The sequence below is a fragment of the Cynoglossus semilaevis genome, chromosome 12, assembly GCF_000523025.1.
Source record: "Cynoglossus semilaevis isolate Cse_v1.0 chromosome 12, Cse_v1.0, whole genome shotgun sequence".
NCBI lineage: Eukaryota > Metazoa > Chordata > Actinopteri > Pleuronectiformes > Cynoglossidae > Cynoglossus > Cynoglossus semilaevis.
In genome coordinates this window covers 3,096,482-3,118,954 of record NC_024318.1, presented here as the reverse complement: position 1 = coordinate 3,118,954, position 22,473 = coordinate 3,096,482, and the positions used below count along the sequence as shown (strand labels likewise).

Below are 22,473 nucleotides of genomic sequence, written 5' to 3'. Positions count from 1 at the left end.
CACGTCGTCCCATCGGCCTGTGACAATCTCCCCGAGAGCAGGCGAGCCGCGTCTCGCCTCACATTCATGCTTTGTTGTGAAATCTATTTCACACCTCGGATGAGTCAACGTTATAAGTGATGAACTTCCATTCTGGTGTCCCTGTCTTTCCAGGGTGACTCAATTAACACATGATTATCAGTGCAGACTCCTCATTTAAAATTTTTAATTTTGAGATTCGTGGAATATGCTTTAAGCCTCCCTTACCTCCCCGGTCCGGCCCCCGCTCTACGTCTTAGTACCTCAGGAAAGACTCTCCCCCGGAGCACAGATCCTGCCGGTTATCGATCAGCTGCAGACTATTGGTTATGTAAAGACGGACAGGATCGGTGCGATTATCCAGTCCAGATCCTGTTGAGTCATCGGAGACGAGCTGTTGTCGTAGGTTGGTCGTCTTCGGCTGAAATCAGATGCTCAGTTTGTCTCACAGTGTTTGTTTTTTTTGTTGTTTTTTTTGTTAAGCTCTGCTGCCAAGCTGTTTGTCTAGAGGAATGATTTCCATCACACGTGTCGGCATCTGTGGATTTTTTTACTGTCAGTTATAGTTTAAAACCCGGCGTGAGGCACAAGGGCACCAGCAAAAAAAGCTTAGGTGTAGGGATCAAAATATGGAAAGAAAATAAAAATATGCTAAAGAAAATAATTGATTCAAATAATTAGTTCATTTATAAAAAAAAAAACTAAACAGACAGATGCACCTCCATGAGAGGGAGCACTTTAAAGGATCCAAAATTAGGAGAACAAAAAAAGTGGGAACAACATGTCAACTCACTAACTCTATTCTACTACTCAGAATTAAACTGACTTTTTTATATTCATTTTCGCAATTTAACAATTCAAATAATTTCAATTTGAACCAGTCTGTGTTCATGCATGTGTGTGTGTAAATGTATGTGCCCAATGTGTGTGTGGGTTGGAGGAAAACGGGGGAAGAGAAAAGGGGATGCAGGTTTTTTTTTTTTTGCTCCTTATTAAGATTACACTTCCTGTCGCCACGTGTTTACATTGTTATTATTATTATTTAACTTCTACAGTATATCCCTATAGAGTTAGCCTGTTATGTAGCTAACATGCTAGCTTAGCTAACGTAACAGCTAAGCCAGCCAAGTGTATGCTAAACGTGCAGAGGGGGTTAAAGGTTAGCTTCAGCTGGGAGGATGTTTCCAATCTCATCTGTAATTAGTGAAGATTGGAGGCTGGATGTTCTGGTCAGGAGAGATTCCTGTTAATGCCTCACTGTGTGTGTGTGTGTGTGTGTGTTTGTGAAGTCTGGTTATTTGATCAGCGCTTGTTGAATTGCAATCATTACTCCAAGCGGACTGTTGTTTCTACTCTTTGATGTCCTATATGAGCGTCTCCGTCCCGGAGGCTCATTTGCACGTTGAAACGCTGCTAACCTCCGCTCATTTCCACTCACTCTGACTTCTGTAGCCCGCCACGTCTTTCCTTTTTTTTTTTTTTTCCTCGGCTGCACACTGATCAAAGGATAACGCTTGTTTGTGCGCTAACTGTGTGAACTGTAAGTGTGTGCATGAGTACAGTCCTCAGAATGAAGTGGGATTACAGAGTAAATCAGCTGGAGGACAGCTGACGGGTAGTGGGAATTACAAAACATGCCCCCGCCCCTTACATTGTTACACAATTAGTGCTTTTTCTTTTCTTCATGCAGTCATTTTCACACTGACATTAGTCCAAGTCTTGGACCTGCAGAGGTCACTTATTAAAAACAAAAATATGCTTCGAAGACTTCACCTAACGACAGAACAGGGTTTGCTTTTATCTGGTTTGTCCCTCAATGGTTACTGTAGAATTCAGGGTTTTTGAGGCGCTTACAATCCTTGAAAATACACTCTGACTCTTTGTCTTCATTTGTCTATGTCTATATGTCTATTTGTCTATATGTCTGGATTTATGTCTGTACCAAAACGTTTGTTTTGGTACAGAGACATATTATTTACCATCATATATTAAATGACTGACATTTAATCACTTACTACAACGTATTACAGTTACAGAAATCACCGTATTTTACGAAAAAAAAAAGGCTCAGATTAATGTCTCACTTCGAGTCACTGTGAGTGTGAAAACGCAGTAGGATATTGTGTCGTAAATATATTAGGCAATCAGACTATATATATAAATATATATATATATAAATATATATATATGAGTCAAGCCATATATTGTCTAATAGACGAGCACTTCCTTTTTCAGTTTATTACTTCCTACCACTCTGCTGTTCACCACACTATACTGTAGTAAATACATTGCTGTGGATTAATCTTTTTGCATGATTTAAAATGAAAATCTGAAAGCTGAAAGTCGTAATGCGGTTAAAACTCGACTTTACAGAAAACCTGAAATTTCCTGTAAACACACTCTTTATGTCGGATGACTCTGGTGCTCTTGTCACTCCTTTTTCAATCTCTCCCACTTCAAGTTGCTCATATCTCCACACTGAACCTCATTCCTCTGCAAAAGCACCATGGTTTCACTGCAGTGTGAGATGTTTACACTTCACAGCACTGAGAGCGATGGAGCAGGTGTCCCCTGACAGCAGGGAACCATGGCGATGGCCCAGCCGCCCCATAATAACCTCACTGAGCCTTGAGATTGGCCAGGAGTCATTTCCTCACTTCCTTTAGGGTTTGGCTATCATCCTGGTCCTCCCATGAGCCTTTGCTCCAGCAGGGGACCGTAGGAGGGACGTACACACACACACACTCACTCACACACCAACCAGTTTCCAGTTACACCTATCTGTGAGTCAGGACTCCGTCCTCACTCAGTTGTAGCTGAGCACTGAATGGCAGGACAATAAAAAATCTGGAAAAAAAAATTTTCATACAAGCTTTTATTTTGAAAAGTTACTTTTACAAACTTAGTAAATTTGGCTAGCTTTAATATATATATTTTTATATAATAATATATTATAAAGTAAATGTCACTTTTTTCACTACATGAGTTTTGGTTAATTTAACTTGTCCAAAAATTGTAGTTTTAGGAAAACAAAAGAGAAAAAAATGCTTAGGACTTTCACCATTTTTGAAGTTTTTTTAAACTATAATTTTGAACACCACTAACGATTCCCATCGCTTAATCTGAAGATATTTGCTGTGTTTGTGTGTGTGTGTGTGTGTTTGTGTGTAAGCAAAGGCAGCGGCTAAAAGTGCACTGTATCAATCCTGGTGGTAGTCTGTGTTTGTTGTGAGTTATATGTCTTCTTCTTTTTCTTTCGGCTTTGTCCCTTTTTTTTCAGGGGTTGCTACAGCAAATCATTGATTTCCATCTCTCCATTACCATCACCTGGTAGCTCCATCTCTAACATTCACTGCACATCACTGCACATGTCCAAACAATCTCAATCCGGCTTCTCTAGCTTTTTCTCCTAATTCTTAATATTTTTCAAGAAAAAAATTTTCTTGAAAATGTTTTTCTTGAAAAAAATTTTCTTGAAAATTTTTTGAAAAAAAATTTTTTGAAATTTTTTTTGAAAAAATTAAAAAAAAAATTTCAAAAAAAAAAATTTTCAAGAAAAAATTTTTGGAAAAAAGTTTCAAAAAAATTGTTTTGGAAATTTTTCAAGAAAATTTTTTCTTGAAAAATATTAGGAGTTAGGAGAAAAAGCTAGAGAAGCCGGATTGAGATTGCTTGGACATGTGCAGAGTAGGGACAGTGGATAAATTGGGAGAAGAATGTTAGAGATGGAGCTACCAGGTAGGAGAAAGAGAGGAAGACCAAAGAGGAGATATATGAATGCGGTGAGGGAGGACATGCAGATAGTTGGAGTCAGAGTAGGAGATGCAGAGAACAGGGAGAGATGGAAATCAGTCATTTGCTGTAGCAAGGTTTTTTCTAAAATTTTTTCTTTGAAATTTTTTTTTTAATTTTTTCAAAAAAAATTTCAAAGAAAAAATTTTAGAAAAAACCTTGCTACAGCAAATGACTGATTTCCATCTCTCCATTACCATCCCCTGGTCGCTCCATCTCTAACATTCTTCTCCCAATGTATCCACTGTCCCTCCTCTGCACATGTCCAAAAAAAAATTTTCAAGAAAATTTTTTTCTTGAAAAATATTAGGAGTAAGGAGAAAAAGCTAGAGAAGCCGGATTGAGATTGTTTGGACATGTGCAGAGGAGGGACAGTGGATAAATTGGTAGAAGAATGTTAGAGATGGAGCTACCAGGTGATGGGAATGGAGAGAAGGAAATCAATGATTTGCTGTAGCAACTTTTTTTCAAAAAAGTTTTTTTTGAAAATTTTTTTTTGGACATGTGCAGTGATGTGCAGTGAATGTTAGAGATGGAGCTACCAGGTAGGAGAAAGAGAGGAAGACCAAAGAGGAGATATATGAATGCAGTGAGGGAGGACATGCAGATAGTTGGAGTCAGAGTAGGAGATGCAGAGAACAGGGAGAGATGGAAATCAGTCATTTGCTGTAGCAAGGTTTTTTCTAAAATTTTTTCTTTGAAATTTTTTTTTTAATTTTTTTAAAAAAAAATTTTTAAAAAAAAATTTTTAAAAAAAAATTTTTTTTTTTTAATTTTTTCAAAAAAATTTTCAAAAAAAACTTTTTTGAAAAAAAGTTGCTACAGCAAATGATTGATTTCCATCTCTCCATTACCATCCCCTGGTCGCTCCATCTCTAACATTCTTCTACCAATGTATCCACTGTCCCTCCTCTGCACATGTCCAAACCATCTCAATCTGGCTTCTCTAGCTTTTTCTCCTAACCTTCCTGTCTGTGTTGTCCCTCTAATGACCTCATTCCTGATTCTGTCCATTCTTGTCACTCTTAAAGAGAATCTTAGCATCTTTAACTCTGCCACCTCCAGCTCCACCTCCAGCTCCTCCTCCTGTCTTCTGCCTATTGCTACCGTCTCTAAACCATACATAATGACTGGTCTCACCACCGTCCTGTAAACCTTTCCCTTCACCTTAGCTGACACTCTTCTATCAGTTGTGAGTTTTATATATATATATATATATATATATATATATGTATATGTATATGTATATGTATATGTGTGTATATATGTATATACATGTACACAGTACATGCTGTGTGTGTCCTGACTGTGAAACGTTGTTGCCAGGCCATATGGAGCTCTGTCTGGGGAGCACACTACCCACTTAGTTCTGCTGTTGGCTCTGCTTCTCACTCCATCTGCACCTCCACCACTCACTCCCTATGTCTCTCTCTCTCTCTCTCTTTTTCCCTCCCTCGGACATTTTAAGTGTATATTTAACAACCGTGGCTGGACTCAGAAGCATTAGCTTTTCTGTTACGAACAAATCATTACAGTTCTAATAAATAATGAAACAAACAACGTCTTCTGAGTTCAACTGAACTGGTTTTAATACATTACATTTAAATGTTTTTTCTTTAATTTTATTTTTTGTTCTTGATTAATTAATTATTCAGATCAAATTTTATCGTCTGGATTTCATTTTTTAAATTTCAGACTCTATAATGCACCTGCCAGGTTATGAACAATACTCATATATTCAGTCAAAATCCAGAAAGTCGTTGTCTGTTTTGTTTGAACAGTAAATGTGATTGGTCTCCACTGCAGCAAAGACAGGAAATTGATTCTGGTCATCACTTTCATCATGATGTTTTCAATCAAAAAACATCCAAGCTAAGCTAACAAAAGCTACCAAAACTTTGGTCTGCTACAAACACGAGTGTATCTCAGATTATTCAACGTTATTTTTAAAAAAATTTTTCAAATCAAATTTGACAATTCACTTACAGTGAATGCAAATTGAAACTAATAATATTTTAGACGTCAACTATTGTGACTTATATTGAACTAAGTGGATAAAATTGAATTAGCAGCGATGAAGTTGTGAACCAAACCTAATATGAACATGTCCAGTGTTTAGCAGCGGGGATTAGGCCGTAAATCAGATTTGGACAAGTGAACATTCAGTCTGGGTTCATTCACCCTGTGGCTGAACGAGGCTGATAAACAGGATTATTGATCTGTTGATGGCTGGTTGTAACAGAGGGGTGAACAGGCAGGAACAACTACCACTTCAATGTATGCACATCAGTCAGAGCCAGAGTTTAAGTCTCATCTTCAGATTCAACATGTGACGATTTACAGGCAGTGAGTAGATCAATTAGTAAAAATAAGTGTGAAATATGATTAGTAACATGTTTATTTGATGTCCCCGTCAACCTACGCTATGCTAGTAACACTCACTTGAACAGACTCCAGGCCAGGAGGTGGCAGTAGTGTACCTAAGTTTGCTTACCAGCCACGAAGAAGCTGCATTGACTGACATCAGTGCACAAGGCATTTTTGTTAACAGTAATAAAAGAGTAGACTGTGATGTGATACTGGTCTTAACTAACAGTAATAAAAGAGTAGACTGTGATACTGGTCTTAATCGGCAGAAATTTTCAAAATAAAATCTTGGATTAAAGCATAGTTTTGTGCAAATTGATGCGAGCACAGAAACCGGAACTGACGTAAAACCAAGATATTAGGCGACGACGGAAAATGTTGCTCTTACGAAAAGGACGGATGGAGTGAGAAAACGTGAGAGCACAGACGAGTAGCTCAGCGTGACGACTGCTACGACGGAAGTGCAACGGAGGGAGGACAGGGACGGAGGAGGAACTTTGGAGTTTTGGCTCAGTGAGACGGTGAAGGGAAGAGTGAGAGGAGTCTGTGTCCCTGCTGCCATATGGTGATCGGCCAGTGCTCAGCACACACTGCATACATGCACTAGTGGTGCTGAGGTATGAGCGCAGCAGGACGGTCGCTGTGTATCGTTTACAGATCAGCCTTTGTTTCTCTACAACAATATATGTTTATTAATTACCACTAAATCCCTGTGATAAACTAGACCTGTGTCAACGATTACTTTTACACAGAAGAACTGATTTGGAACTTCCTAGGAACTCAGGAGCTCAAGGAGACTCTTGGGTGTCGCTCCGACAAGTCTGACCAAAAAGCCGTCATCCATGACGACACACTGGTCGGTTTCAAAATGATCCCACAAGGCCGATTTAATTAGCGCTTAATGCCGCAATTAATTGTAAAAAATTGTAATTATTGTGGACCCTGTGGTTCAAATGTACAAAGTTCCTTCTTGTTGAAGAAGATCGAATAGAAAATCCACTCTGGTTTTGTTCCAAAGCCCTGATAGTTGTTGTCACCCAAGTAGTGATTGCTGTGGTGGAAAACACACATGCAGTACTAGTGCAGCGGTTCCTGGTACTCCTTCCTGCAGCGGCCTCATCACACACTTGAACTCCAGGGTTTTTACTGACAGCAGCAGCTTAAAAAATGTACTTTCTGACCTGTTTTGCAACCTCAACTGTGACTGTGGAGACAGATTAAGGTTCCAACATCGTGAGCAATGCTAGAACACACAAACCCGGGTACACACACACCCACACACAGACACAGACACAGTCGCTGCAGTCCGGAAACCCATTTCTAATTCTGGCATGCATTTTACCTTCCATTCAATTTTACAAATAGCACAGGGAGGAGGAAACTTTTTAATACTGGTCTATTATAGGAAACCAAATGAGTTCCAATCAATCTTGGAGAAGACGTCTGTACAGTAAGAGAGAGAGAGAGAGAGAGAGAGAGAGAGGGAGAGACAATAGGTATTAACAAAGTGATCCAGACTTTTGGAGGCTTTAACTGCACTAACAGGAGGACGAAGTAACCTGAAGAAGTACCGTACGTGTCGCGGAGGAAGCCGAGGAAAACGAGGGGATAAGTCACGACACCTAATTTGTAAATGGGCGTGAGGTGATTTTTCCCTGACGTTGACTCATTGTTATTTGATTCATGTCTGCCTGCCGTTTGAAGATCGATCCAGGAACTAAAGGAAGTGACTCACGTTTGGCCTGAGATGCCTGAGTCACTACAGGAAGAGCTGAAGTTGTTGGCTCCCAGCAGCCGACTGGATGCCACCCCGGCTTTATCAAAGCTCTGGACGGGACAGCATTCGTTGATGGAGCCCAAGAACTGAAGACTCAGCTTTTTTCTCAGACGCATCTACTGTAAAGTCAGGCAGATGATCTTTAACCTCCTTTGGAATGGGTTATCTCAAACTTTAATCTTTGAAAGACAGGTCAAGTAAGAAAGACAAGTTTAACCTGAGGTGAACCAGTTAGACCAGTTAGAGATGATGACGAGGGAAGGTAAAGGCTGGTGGTTGGGGATCAGGATCACTGGAAGCCAGACGACTAGGGTTTGATCTCAAACACTACATGCCAGTATGTCCCTGGACAAGACAGAGATTCCCAAAATACAGTGATAACTGATGTGACTTGTTAGTAAAGGTTAGTAAAGGAACCGTTCTTGTATCTTGTATCTCTTGATCGTCCAACATAGAAAAAAAAACTAAATACAAACAATTAAACTAACTCAGTTCAAGCTCCACAGAAGACCCAACGTCAACTCTCTGTCATACTTTCTGTTGTCACCCTGCAACCACAGGCTGCAGTGGAGGCAGCTTCATCCAGTTCTTTTTTATGGTCCAAGGTTTTTCATGCTTGGATAAATCTTTGATGATTCTGGTTCAGACAAGAACCCAGAAATCACCCCAAATTATTTATGGGGTACTATAGTACAATGTGGGCTACGTATAGTAATAATGTGTAACTTTAATCTTCCGGGAATAAAGTGACAGACAGGGAAAGCCCTGCGAGATAAATATGTGTGTGTTGTGTTTTCTCGCTGTCTGTCCTTGCCAGGTAAACGTCCATGGCTGCGTCCAGCTCTGAGTTTATTGCACATCGTAGCATCGGCTCCTATAAAGTCGGAGCTTCTGCCTCGCCCTCCTCCTGCTTCTTTTCCTCCACCTCCACCTCCTTCACTTTCCACCCATTCACTGCTTTCACGAGGAGGGAACAAAAACAGTCTTTCCTACTAGCGGATGTATCGTATTCCTCTGTTGTACGGGGAATTCCTATAATAATCATATTTCCATGATGAATGACAAAATAACTCATTCATCTCCTGGCTGTTCCTTCAGAAGTGAATTATCTTCTCAAAGTGACTGCTGTCTGTTGTTTAAGCAACAATATTTCTGACCCGTGTGTTTCTAGATTTTGATGATGAATAATAGCAACGACGCACCAGACGTTATGTTTTCAGTCAGTCTTTCTAAATAAATACAGATGGGAAGACGCACCAGACGTTATGTTTTCGGTCAATCTTTCTAAATAAATACAGATACAAATAATTATAATTGAACCAATAACATCTACGGCAAGTACAAAATACAAAAGAGCAGAAAAGTTTCAGGAAAAATTAGTCTCAAAGGTAGAATTTGTATATTATTTTTGGATTGAAACGCATGTTTTGCAAATGCTTTTTTCCTAAATAAACTACTTGAGATAAAATGAAAGAATAGTTTTTGTTGGAGTGGCGGGGTAGACTATATGATTCTCAAACTGAAATGTTCTTTGGAAAATCAAAAATTTTGAAAAAAACTCATCTGGTTTAATACTATTACAACCTTAAATGCTGTTTCTTAGCCACACTCTTCTCCCACTTTGCTTCAACCCTGTGCTTTACAACAGTTTGAATATGTACATGTAAATGCTTCCGTCACTTTACCTAATGATCATGTTCCCAGCGTTCCCATCACACTGCGAGCTGTTCCCTTTGATCACGTTCTACGTCCGTGCGTCTCCACCGTCCGTCCGTCTGTCCGTCCACCTGTCACATGTTTTCATCTCACGCCACCGAGCGTTTTCCGACACCATCTTTTGATTAATATTTTAATCCTGGAAGACACAGGAGATGAAGTTGATGAGCAGAGAGAACGTTGAGATGTTCTCCTCTCTTCTCTCCTAAGGGAATTCTAGCTTTAACAATCTTTCTTTATAGCACAAATTAAACCACAATATTCATTTTTGTCTGTAAGCTGATCCTGATCCAGAGATTCTTTTAAAATAACCAATAAAACAGTAACGATTGTATTAGAAATTAACATCAATTTACATTAAATGTGTTAAAAATTCAAACCATTACAACGGCCCTGTATACATGTGTGTTAGTCGTAGCTGTTGGTTCCTTCACAGAGCCAGGAGTTGGGAGGAAACGCAGCCAGAGCCACGGATAAAGACGTAAATCCTGCTGTTCAGCAGCAGCAGGTGACCTCTCCGTGACCTTTTGCTGCCGCTCCTAATGCCTGTGCAGTTTGTATGTGTGTGTGTGTCTGTGTTTGGCACTTATTAACAATTCCAATGGTGGGTCGTGTTTTACCTACTGAGCGACCCCCCCCTAACCCCCCCAACCCTGGGAAGGGTTTGTTTTTCACCCAGATGTATTTTGAAGGAATGTGTTTGTTGGTTTTGTTTGCTGCATCGAGGGGAGTGAGGCTGGAATCTCAGAGCGAAAGTCGGAATCTGGGACTTTTTTCTTTTTTTTCTCTGGCCTTTTCCATATCACCGTTGGGAGTTGTAGTTTTCAGGGGCTGAGCTGTGCTGATGGGGGAGGAGGATTCAGCCTTAAATGCCACTCTGTGAGTACAGTAGTGTCTGCAGCCACGGTGGAGGACAGGGTGCTCAGTGGATTGGTCTTGGTCCTGTTTGAGGGATTGTTCATCATTTACGTCACTGTTTTCCTGCCACCAGCCGGAGTTTGTTGAGTGGAGTTTAGAACGTGTCAACTCTTATCTGGATTGTGAGTGGTTAACCCCAAGACTTTGACCTCTGTGACGTGGTTCTGTTCTTGTGGCTACAGTGTTTCTTCAAAGCAGTCGTTGAGATCTTCAGGGAGGGACGACTCCGATCTTTAGTTTCAACCAAAGCTAGAGTTGTTGGAGCAATTTGTTTCGACAACCTTTGTGTCTCAGTTCTCAGTTACAGTTAGACTGGAAGTCAGAGAAATAGGTACAAGTCATGATTTTTAATTTAGGTTACAGTTCCTGCTCATATTGTGTATGTATGTGCATTAGGGCTGTCAATTCATTAAAATATTTAATTACGATTATTGGCGTCATGGTCCGTACCTAAACCCCAAAACAAGAAAAAAAAAAAAGGCTCACTAAAAAAGAAAAAAAAAGATTGTAGAATTTGGAGTATCGGCGGAGATTTTCACATAAGGCTCACTAAAAAAGAAAAAAAAGATAGAATAAGGAGTATCGGCGGAGATTTTCACAGTAATTCTTTGCAGTTGGTTAGAAATGTGACAGTCAGTTACAGTCAGAGTAACGTTCATCTGATCCCAAAATATATATAGGTCAAAATATAGTACAACACTACAAAGTAGTTTGATGTTGAATTGTTGTAGTGCGACTCTGACTAGCCCTCATCCAACTACTGCTGCGGTGGTTTCCAAACTTTTTTTCTGTAGCGCCTCCTTGTGTAGGAATGGGAGTCTTCACGCTTCTATGCTGTTGTGTTGCAGAGGCATCCAGCAGCAGCTGTCCAGCTACAGGGAGACGGTGATCAGACAGGCCTCGTCGGCGACAGGTTCGGCCGTTCACCGGGACGACGCTCCGACCTGCGGCATCTGCCACAAGACCAAGTTTGCAGACGGCTGTGGGAACCTGTGCTCGTACTGCCAGACCAAGTTCTGCGCCCGATGTGGGGCCAGAGTGTCCCTGAGGTCCAACACGGTAAGACGTCCCACTAGGAACTTCTTCTTCTTTTCCCTGGACATGAACGTTTTCATCAAACGTAGTGACCTTTGCCAATTTCCTGCTGTCCTGTATCCTGATGTTCAGTCATCTAGTGCTTAATTTTAGTTATTCTTTGGCTGACTTTAAGGTATTTGTTGCTATTTTTTGATTCTTTGATACTACTTTTTCTTTTCTTTTTTTACAATTTTGTTCACCATCATACAAATGTTGCATGCAGGTGTAGGAAAAAAAAGTTCCTCTCTATATATAGGCTTTGATCAGAACCCAGGTGTTGGTGCCCAGGTGAACTGTAAGTTATATATATATATATATATATATATATATATATTTTACACATGCACGTGTGTGATTGTTTATGTGATTCTATAGTGTGCTGTGAACGTGTGCTGTGTACCGTCTGTGGCTCGGTGTCACTGTGACCCAAGCAGGAGCTGGTAAAGGTTAATTGGGCATTAGACTGAGCTGCCAACAGAAGGGGGCGATCTCTGACTCTGTCTCGGTCTCCCCGGGGTCCGGAGGTGCCCTATACAAACACAGCAGGGTCTCTGTGTGTGTGTGTGTGTGTGTGTGTAACTGTCAGCATGAAGTCTTCCGCTGTAATAAGTGACGTCCTTTCTTTCACCTTTTCCCCTCACCTACATGGGTTGTATCATTTAATGACCTCAAGTGAGTCAGGGTCTCTGTGTACACACACACACGCACACACACACACTAATTAGTCTCGATGACTCTGGCAGTTTAGTTGGGGGTCCTGGGTGGCATGTTGGTGTGTGGCACCTGTATTCAACAGAAAAAGGTCTCCTAAAGGTGGCGCTGGCACTTATACACTAATACACAATACATTTGCACAATTTCACAGACTTTTAAATAACAACAGATTCAACTTTTCCCAGATTCATAATTCCATCATTTGGATTTGTCCCAAACATCTAACTGCTGATATTTGTCTTTTGACTCCAGTTACATACAGTTTTATTTCTTTAGGAATATTGATTTATCTATATAAATATAGATTTGAATATTTTGACAACCTGATAATAAAGTAGATAAGTAGTAGTTTTATCACTACTCTGTGTTAAGTAAAAAGAAAAACGACAGACAACAAAGCACTAATTACGAAAATAATTTAGCTCTTATTGACAAAATGACTAAATCGTAACTTTCTGAACCAAAATTTAATTCACTCCCTAAAGTGAGTATGAAACTGGAGACGACGTGTCGGTTGTTTCTTTTGTTCGCAGTGTACAAATAACAGCTTGTGGGTTTGGAGAAAGATTAAGTTCCGATTGGTCCTGACTGTACCAGGAGGCAAACATGGACATCTGTGTCACTGTTCAGGAAATTTTCCATTACCGCCACCAAAAACCACAAAAAGCAATCACGGAGTTTTTGAACCTGACACAAAGCCAGCGGAATATCTCAGAGTCTGATCCAAAAACTTCAAAAAGTCAGGCCTCAAAATCTCCCGACATTTGGTCTAAAATTAAAAATGACTGAACCTCAGGTACTTTTAGTTTTTAAATAACTCTGTATGGAACAGATACATGGCTGTACAGCAGAAATATACATGTACACAGAGAGGCGGTGTGTGTCAGAGTGCTGTGTAAGGCTGTAGGATCATTGCCATGCTTTCAGATATCATCATTACTCAAACTGTCTCTGTCTTTCTTTTCATTTTTCATGGTTGGCTGACTGGGCTGCAGCAGGACAAAGTGGTGAGTGCTTTGCTTTTTTTTCTTTCCTTTCTTTCTTTCTTTTTTCCCTTCTTTCCTTCAGAGCTACATTATTCCGCCTGCAGCCTGTGGGACTATCCATCATCGCCGCCTCAGACAGACTGTGTATGTGTGAATGGTCCTGTATCATGCATGTATCCGTCATTCTGTCTCCAGGCGTCTGTTTTCATGCACTGCCGTTTAAGAAATTAGCATCAAGCTCGGAGCAAAGTGCCCTTGAAATATTTCGAATTACCTGTGAAATCCTCTGTGACGCAGACATTTAAAGCCCAAGGTAAAGTACAGCACATGTCGCGTCATTTTGCTAATTGTGGTGTTTGGGAAGTGTCATAAATGATAACGTTCTAAATAAATAGGACAACGGTTACCTAAACATTTCACATCACACAATGTCTCCGTAGCACCAGGACGTCACACAGCAGGACAGGCCAACTCTGTTTGACATGTGTGTCTTTTAAAGAACACACTGTTGAGACTCTACTCCAGGGGGCACCAACTACCATGTTCTTGACTATAAGTCGATTCGTGAAATTATATATTTTTAAGTCGCAAAAAAATATATAAATAAATATTTCGACTTAAAGTCCGGAAAATTCTGTATATTTATTGAAGCGTCAGAATTTTTCAATTTTTTTAAAAAATATTTCAGAATTTGAAGTTTATTTTGGAATCCAGATGCAGGCCGGATTGGATGGTTTGGTGGGCCAAATTTGGTCGTTGGCCACGAGTTGATGATCACAGCGCTAGATAGTTTTTCAGTGTTGGGATCAACCCTAACCGAAGGTTAAGCTGATGATATGACGCGGCTGCAGGGAAGGCCTTTCACGCACCCCCCCCCGTCTGTGCAGTTGTGTCCAGTTTACAGCCGTACGTGGCCCTGGCTGTGTTCCCTCAGGGCATCGTTCCAAACTGGCACTTTGATGACAGTTGGCCGCGCTCGCACACCACGGCTGTCCCAGAGTGCTTTAGTGTGTTGCACATAACGGTTCTCACTCCTGTGCTAGACCTCAGTCCCACCATCACTGACTCTGAAGAAGAAAGTTCTGGCAGGACGCTGCTCCTGTGTTCCAGTGACTGTGAAACTGGTCGCTCTCCAGCTTTGGAAAAACTGTTTGACATGGATTCATTTAATTACTGAAGATTTGATTAATCTTGCCTGGCACCGTGGTCGAAAAGTGAAAAGTTATTTCGCTTATTTTTTCTTTCCCCGCAGTTAAAGTGAAAATGTTGGCATCGGAATGAAATTAATTTCTCGGCCCACGATGGCATTCTGCACATTCACTGATCACTTTTTTGTAGTATTGATGAAGTGCTTTTTAGCTGGACATTCTGCCCCTTTGAGGGTCCTTCCTCATGGAACAGGATATTACTATATGACCCAAACATGTCACATAAAACGTCCCTTTCTAAGTCTTGTATCCTTCACATTTGTCCAAACCTTGAATCCAACATTTGTCACAGTAATTTTGAACTTTGATTACATAAACATGACATTACAAATGTGATCCTGCCGCAGTGCATCCATTTTGTTTTCCACCGTTGATGGAGAAAATGCTGGGCAACGCCAACAGTGCCATTACCAAAATGAAGCTGACTTCAGTAAAGATGGCAGACAAATCAAGCACTTCAACTGTACGTGGTGTTAAACTTATTGGCTGTGAGAACTTCACAGAGCTGAATTATTGATAAACAGAGCGCCGCCCTGCAGGTTAACACACGCTAGGACAGTGATCATCAACTGGCAGCGCAATACATCCAATCCGGCCCACGACAGGATTCCAAAATAGACAAAAATTTGATTTTTATTTCATTTCTTTTGAGCTAAGGTGTGTCCAGAAAAATCCTGGCCCTCCGACAAATCTAGTTGGTGACGCCTGATTATGATGTTCAATAAATACGCTAATAAATTGATCCCACACTTTTGGAAATTGTTCTGTTAACAGCAGATCTGCTGCCTCTTGGTGGCGCCAAATATCTGGTTCCTCTGGGAACTAAACCCTGCTCGCAAGGCAGGCGTGCTAACCACTACAGTATAGAACCACCGACTACTATTGTGTATATCTGTGGGCACAATTTAAGTTAAAAAACACAAGTTACCACCAACATGTTCGTGTCGTGTGTGTGTGTGTGTGTGTGTGTGTCTGTGTACACTGTGACCATATCTGCTTCAGTGCTTCTTACGCTCTTCTGAAAGTTGAGGTTTTAGCAGACAGGACAGCTGCAGTGTGTGTCGTGCGTTAATGATATTCAGGGCTCATTATCTGCAGTGACTGCCGAGGAGACGAGTGTGTTTTTCTCACTAGACATATTGTCAAAGTCTTGACTCCATCTCTCGGGGGACACTCCTTCTGTAGTGTCCCCCGAGAGACGCTTTATGAAAACTGTCACGACAAAGAGGGTGAAACCCTCACTCAGACGACATCCACGCGTCTTCCTCTCTGTTTCTACACCTATCAGCGTTGTTTCCACTACATTCGCCGTCCACGTCAACGTGATGTTTTTTTCTTTCTTTCTAAAGCCCATCTGTGTTTGTCAGTCAATCTTCACTGTCCTTGTCTCAGAACGCAAAACTTTACCGAAACACAGTCTGACTTTCTTTACAGTTAGCACGCCTGCCTCGGAAGCAGCGTATCTGCTGTTAACACAAGAATTTCCCAAATATGGGATCAATATGGTTCAATTTTTTTTCTGGTTCCACTCCATACAGTTCAGGGTCAGGTCCACAGTTCACTCTAAAATGATTGTACAAAGGAATGTGAGTGCAGCTGTGATTGACTGGCAAATGGTCCATTGTGTACCCAGCCGTCACCCTATGACTTCTGGGAATTACTCCAGCCGTCATCCTGTGACTGTGAAACCATGACTCCATTGACCTGTTAGCGGTTGGCCAGTTAGCTGTTGGTCGGTTAGCTGTTGGTCAGTTAGCTCTGAGATTCACACTACCCTTAGCTGCAGCTGCATTTATCGTTGCCCCTGTATCGTGATACGTATCGTTTCGCCAGATTCTTCCCAATACACACGCCTAAAATCCAAAATTTGCCAAAAAGTTGGTTCTAATGAAAATGAACGGTTCAGGTTCTTAAGTTGTCATTAGTTTACATTCGTTTAGTCATCAACTAACCCATGGTGTGGTGTTTAGTTAAAGGTAGAATATTTAAAAAAAAAAAAAAGTCGGGATATTGACCTAAAAGGATTGGGCCGCCTTAACCTGCACTTGTGTGTGTGTATTTGTGAGTTTTCATACGGGGTGTGTTCAGCATTGACCAGGAGAGCGATGGCCCCCTTAAGACTAGTCAATGAGAGACGGACGTGGAGAGCGACGAGACCGCTCGATCAATAGTAATCATGAGGCGCTGTGGCGTTAACAGCAGATGACACATCGCTCCGCTTTTTCTACACTGCCGCTCGCTGACACAAAACAGCACCAGACCATAATTCCTTCCAGCCTTAGATCAATACACATACATCTGCACAAGTAGCAGCCACATAGTAAGTAAGATTATTATTTACACCTATTTTTGTCCTGGTTTTCGGACCCCCACTCCTCCCGGGGGGGTGTGGGGGTGGGGGGGCTCTGCCCAACTGTGTCCTCACTCCCTCACCTACGTTCACTTGTCCAGGGATTAACGCGTAAATCTAGTCGACGCCTGCGACTGTATTTGACACACATTTAGACAGACATGACATATGACACGGAAGTGTCTCTGAGCAGAAAAGAAAAGATAAACACCGCCCCCTGGGGTCAGGGCGTGTCAAGCTCAACGATCATACGGAGCGCGTTTTTTTTTAATGAATGATGGTCTTTGAGAACAGATTTATACAGGTAATATGGTAGGGGTTTGGGGGTGGGAGAGGTACCAGGCCACAGACAACTCAAAAAAAGAGTGTTTGAAATGGTTGAATCAGTTTTAATGATGTGCGGAACTCGCCGTCACAGCGACTGTGTTAAAAAAGTCACATTAACACGTATTTACTCAATTTTTTTAAAGTTTTGATTCATGGCTCAAACATTAAAAATCTGTACTGATCCAAACTGCACTTCAAACATTCAATATTTCACAATTCCTAAATATACCAGTTAAATAAAAATTAAATAATAATAAAAAAACCCCGCCTTTTTTGTTTAATTTTCCTAAGGATTATACTTTATTACGGAACACCTGTCACCCCCCCTGGTGGTTCAAAGTTGCGTCTGCTCCACTTTCTGTGCTTTGCTTTTTGAAATAGACACTTGTTTCTCAAACAGGGAGCACAGAAATCACGATTAATTTAAAAAGAACAGAAATTAGGACAAAATTTACTCCCAAAATATTGTTCCAGATATTGTTGTAGCAGAAAAATCCTTCCTCTCTTATTAAGACGAAGTTCACCGAAACAGATTTGTCAGCGCAGTCGTGACATGGTGGTGGTTCTGTTTTGTTTCCTGTCTGAATCTGCTCACCTCTGACCTCCCCACCTGTCTCCAGAAATAAATTCATTGTGCAAAGTATTTTTGTTTTGCTTCGCACCGAGCAGAGTAAAAATAGTCGCAAATCATCCTGCTCTCTCTCTCTCTCTCTCTCAGTGCAGACGGAGACCAGAGTCGTTCTTTGTTCTCTTACAGTGTGTGTTTATAAAAAGCTGCCTTATGTGTCTGGTAAACAGTGGGCAGAAGACGCTAATGGATGAAGCCTCAATGCCAGTAATTCAAACATTTTTATTTTGGGCAGTGATTTGTTTTCCCACCGTTGATTTTCTGGACAACACATTCAGATTCAGAGCTGGGACGGAAAACGAAGAAAAAAGGGGGAAAAAAATAAAAAGATTTTATCAAAACATAATACAAAAAAACCCAAAAAAGGAAAAACAAACGGCTGTGACCCACAGACAGTGTTTGCTGCCTAGAGACATTCAGTGGTGAAATGTGGTTACTACATTTTCCTCACGGATAGGACTAGTGGCAGCGACGCATTTACTGTCCTAGGAAAAAAAAGGTGTGTCCCAAGCTGCTATCTAGACCAAAGACCACGACTTAAAGTTGATGCCAACACGTTGTTCTTCACACTAAAACCACCGGTGTGTGACGACCAATCACCAACCAAATTGGTGATTATTTAAGACAGCCTAGTGGTGAGAGGTAGAAGTGTCAACTGCAAATATCACACACACACACACTCACAATGCCTACATTAGTGCTGCAACTAAAACAGAGGAGTTACGTTCCAGTTGTGACGTGTTTGTGTGCTAAAGCTAATGGTTAGTTGGTTCAAGTTGAATGTCGGAATTTCCGAGCTCCGAGTCAGAATTTCACCTTCTCCCCCACAAAAGTCAGATAGTCCGCTCCCAACCCCAAGTTCAAAGAGTTAAAGGTAAAGGTAAGAGTGCGTTAGGTGTTGAGGAAACATCTGGGCTCCAAACTCCAGACTCTCACCTGGGCCGACTGTATTAGGGCCACAGTGAATTATTTACAATATTGATCGGGTATTTAACAGCAGATACGGCCCCTGTGTAAACAGCCATAATAAAGAGGTAAATGTGTGTAAGCCGTCATGTGCAGCACTTGTACAAGCTGTGCTGCATGTGTTACTGTACATGAACCCTCTGTGCATGTGTGTGTGTGTGTGTACGGCTCTCCTGCGTGTGTGTGTGTTTGGCTGCGGCCACTGTGCTCTGCTGATGTAGTACCTCATTAGCCTCTGTGGACACAAATCTCCTTTGTGGCAGTCTTTCATCCTTAGCGCAGGATTTATGGACGCCCTTGGTTACGGCGCTCGCCCCGCACGCTGCCGGTGCCATACTTCATGCTGTCATTGGCTCGTGCTCCTTCCTGCCCCCGCCTCTCTTTCCACTTCCTCCACAATTCTCGAGCTAAACGTGCTACGGATGTAGAGAAAAAGGATGAATCTGTTTGAAAAGAGAAGTAAAAAAAAAAAAATAAATCAGTGGGTTGTTTGGGCAAATAGAATGTTACGTGTTCGTTACATGATTGGCTTTAATGTCTTTTATGTTACGTTAGAGTGTTTCCTTAAAGCAGCAGTCTGTGTTTTTAAAGCTTTCTTTGTTTTAATAAAGGGGGGGGGTGGGGGGGGGGGGGGGGGGGGGGGGGGCTGCTTTTGGACTTGTGATTTCAAGGAAAAAATTCAGATCTCTCACATTTCTTTCCCAAATCAAATCTATTATTATCTTGCTTGAAAAAAAAATACATTTTTTTTTCCCAAAGCAGGTTTTTTATGTTTGTTCAAAAAAATATTTCTTGAGAAATCTGAGGTTTTAATAATTAGTTGCAGGTCTTTTTTTCTTTAAATAAAAGTCGACGCTCGGTTCAGTCCAACTGAAGCCTCGTTACAGGTGACGCCTCTGAACTACAAAAACAACACCATAGGAGGTGGTTCAAAATGATCCTCTGTCAATGGGAAGATTATTTTTTTTATTACTGTACATGGTCTGTGAACACACACACTCACACACACACGGATGCAGCATGAAGCAAAATAAACACACACAGGGGTTTGGTGTCCTAGATTCCATCTGTGCTGAAGCTGTTCTTTTTTCCTGGCTCCTCCTCGTACGGTCCTCTCAAGAGGGGGGTCTTACTGTGGTCATGTGACACACCGATACTGCTGTCGATGTGTGTGTGTGAGAGTGTGTAAATACACCCCCCCCAGCTCTTCCTCCTCTTCTTTGCTTGTTTCACCATCACAGTGTGATCTAATACAGGGATTACGATGGGATTAAGTGAGTCTCTTATAAAATAACAGCGTGCTGCTTCACATCGCCTCCAAACACCGGCTCTTTGTTCTGCACCGTCACAAGTTTCTCACAGCTTCTCAAGGCAGAAAGTGCTCTAACAATAACCGTGTGAGTAGAAGTGACTTCACTAACAACGACGTGAACACCCCCCTGGTCCATGTCGGGGCTCGACGTGCAGTCGTGACTTTGAATGTTGTTGAGTTCAGGTCATACAGTAGGTCCTGACCTGAAACACGCGGCGCATCACTGCACCAGAACTGTGAGGTTCCTGCTGTGCTATTTCCGCCACTCTCACATGGAAATAAAGCAGATTTGAAAAAAATATTTGTCATAAAGTGTCACGACGAATCTGACAGGTTGACAGGTTTACTGGGTTTGGTTTTGCATTTTTCTGTCTCCTGGAAATGTTATACCCCCGTTGCGGCGTGCGTGGGGGGGGGGTGGGGGGGGTAAAAAACCCCCCCCCCCCCAGCTCTTCCTGCTCTTCTTTGCTTGTTTCACCATCACAGTGTGATCTAATACAGGGATTACGATGGGATTAAGTGAGTCTCTTATAAAATAACAGCGTGCTGCTTCACATCGCCTCCAAACACCGGCTCTTTGTTCTGCACCGTCACAAGTTTCTCACAGCTTCTCAAGGCAGAAAGTGCTCTAACAATAACCGTGTGAGTAGAAGTGACTTCACTAACAACGACGTGAACACCCCCCTGGTCCATGTCGGGGCTCGACGTGCAGTCGTGACTTTGAATGTTGTTGAGTTCAGGTCATACAGTAGGTCCTGACCTGAAACACGCGGCGCATCACTGCACCAGAACTGTGAGGTTCCTGCTGTGCTATTTCCGCCACTCTCACATGGAAATAAAGCAGATTTGAAAAAAATATTTGTCATAAAGTGTCACGACGAATCTGACAGGTTGACAGGTTTACTGGGTTTGGTTTTGCATTTTTCTGTCTCTTGGAAATGTTATTGTTTTAGAAGGAAAAGAGAGTTTGAGAATCCTAATCCTATCTTACACTCGTTAACACCATCTGGAAATGTTGTCCTGGAACCAGCTGTCTCCATGTCTGGTCTTGTCCTTAACGGGTCAGAATCGTGCGCTCGCACAGTGGTTGTCAAACTTTTTACATTACATACACCAAAACAAAAAAAAAAATGTAGAGTTTCCAGAGTACCAACAATATGAGCGACAAATAAATACAGCGGCGTGAAAATGTAATCTGAATAAGATTATTAGACTATTTATCATCAGCAGGATGGCACAGATGATGATAAAAAAAAATCATACTTGGCTAAGTACCACTAGAGGGAGCCCAAGTTCCACAAGGGTACACCTACCATGGGTTGAGAACCACTGTTCTTGAAGATATATTTAACTTTAAAGGATGCCACAGACAGAGAAAATAACATTCAGGTAATTTGTTAATATTTTATATTAAAACTACTTTGTCTCCTTGTTTCAGTCGAGTGTCATTAAAATTGTAGGAACGGACGATAAGAGCGCGGGACAGGAAATCATTAAGACAATGATGAAAAAAAACTATCCACACAACAGCTGGTTTCTTATTGACGTTTGTGCTAATGTATTTTGCGCTGATGGCACCCAATAGTCAGAATATATTGAACTAGCGGTGATGCACGAACCCGTGTTGGTCGACACGTGCCTTTGCCCCGATGCAACTAGAATCCGCATGATGAGGAGGAAGGAACTGCTCCATACGTTAGGAAGGTTTTGCACAAATTCAAGATCTTAAAACCGCAACTATTTTGAAATATGAAAAGATGGAGCAAATTTTGTCCTGACTTGCAGAATTCGTGAATGTGTGTGTTTAGGCAACTAATGGAGATAATAATGCAGCCTGATCAAATATTGAGTTCTAGCAGAAAGTAGACTGCAGTTTAAGGACTGCAGAATCAGGACTTTTTAAAGTTGAAACTCCCATGACCCACTTTACTATGCAAATCCACAAGAAAAGCCAATAAAACCTTTAACTAAGAAATTCTGCAACTCTCTAAGATTATTTTTTTGGCAGATAAATTGTTTTCCATGACATTTTAGATGCTTTAAAAATGAATAAAACTCGATTATGTGCAGTAAAACTGTTGCTTCAAACCTATACAAAACAGTGTAAAAATAAGGGTTGAAAATCTTTAGGTGATGACTTTATAATGAGAAAGAAATTCTGTACAGAAAAATATACATATACAGTATATAGGTGTGAAGCTGTGGCCACATGAGCCACAAGAGGGAGCCTTCACTTTTTCAGTCATTCAAGGATTTCAAGATTTATTACTGTTTTTCAACCCTGTACGTTTAGTAAAGAGAAGTAATAGTAAAAAAA

At 41.2% G+C, this 22,473-nt stretch overlaps 1 protein-coding gene across 17 annotated transcripts in view; it reads left to right on the top strand.

Moving 5' to 3' along the window:
- rims1a (regulating synaptic membrane exocytosis 1a) overlaps positions 1-22,473 on the top strand; it is a 57,236-nt gene that overhangs the window by 5,414 nt on the left and 29,349 nt on the right. For 15 of the 17 annotated variants that reach the window (XM_025061104.1, XM_025061108.1, XM_025061100.1 and 12 more), the window contains 2 exons: positions 11,437-11,647; positions 13,375-13,386. In XM_025061104.1, the coding sequence (XP_024916872.1) occupies positions 11,437-11,647; positions 13,375-13,386 (223 nt within the window). The remainder of the gene's footprint in view (positions 1-11,436; positions 11,648-13,374; positions 13,387-22,473) is intronic. The other 2 variants (XM_025061097.1, XM_025061098.1) reach the window with 2 other exon arrangements.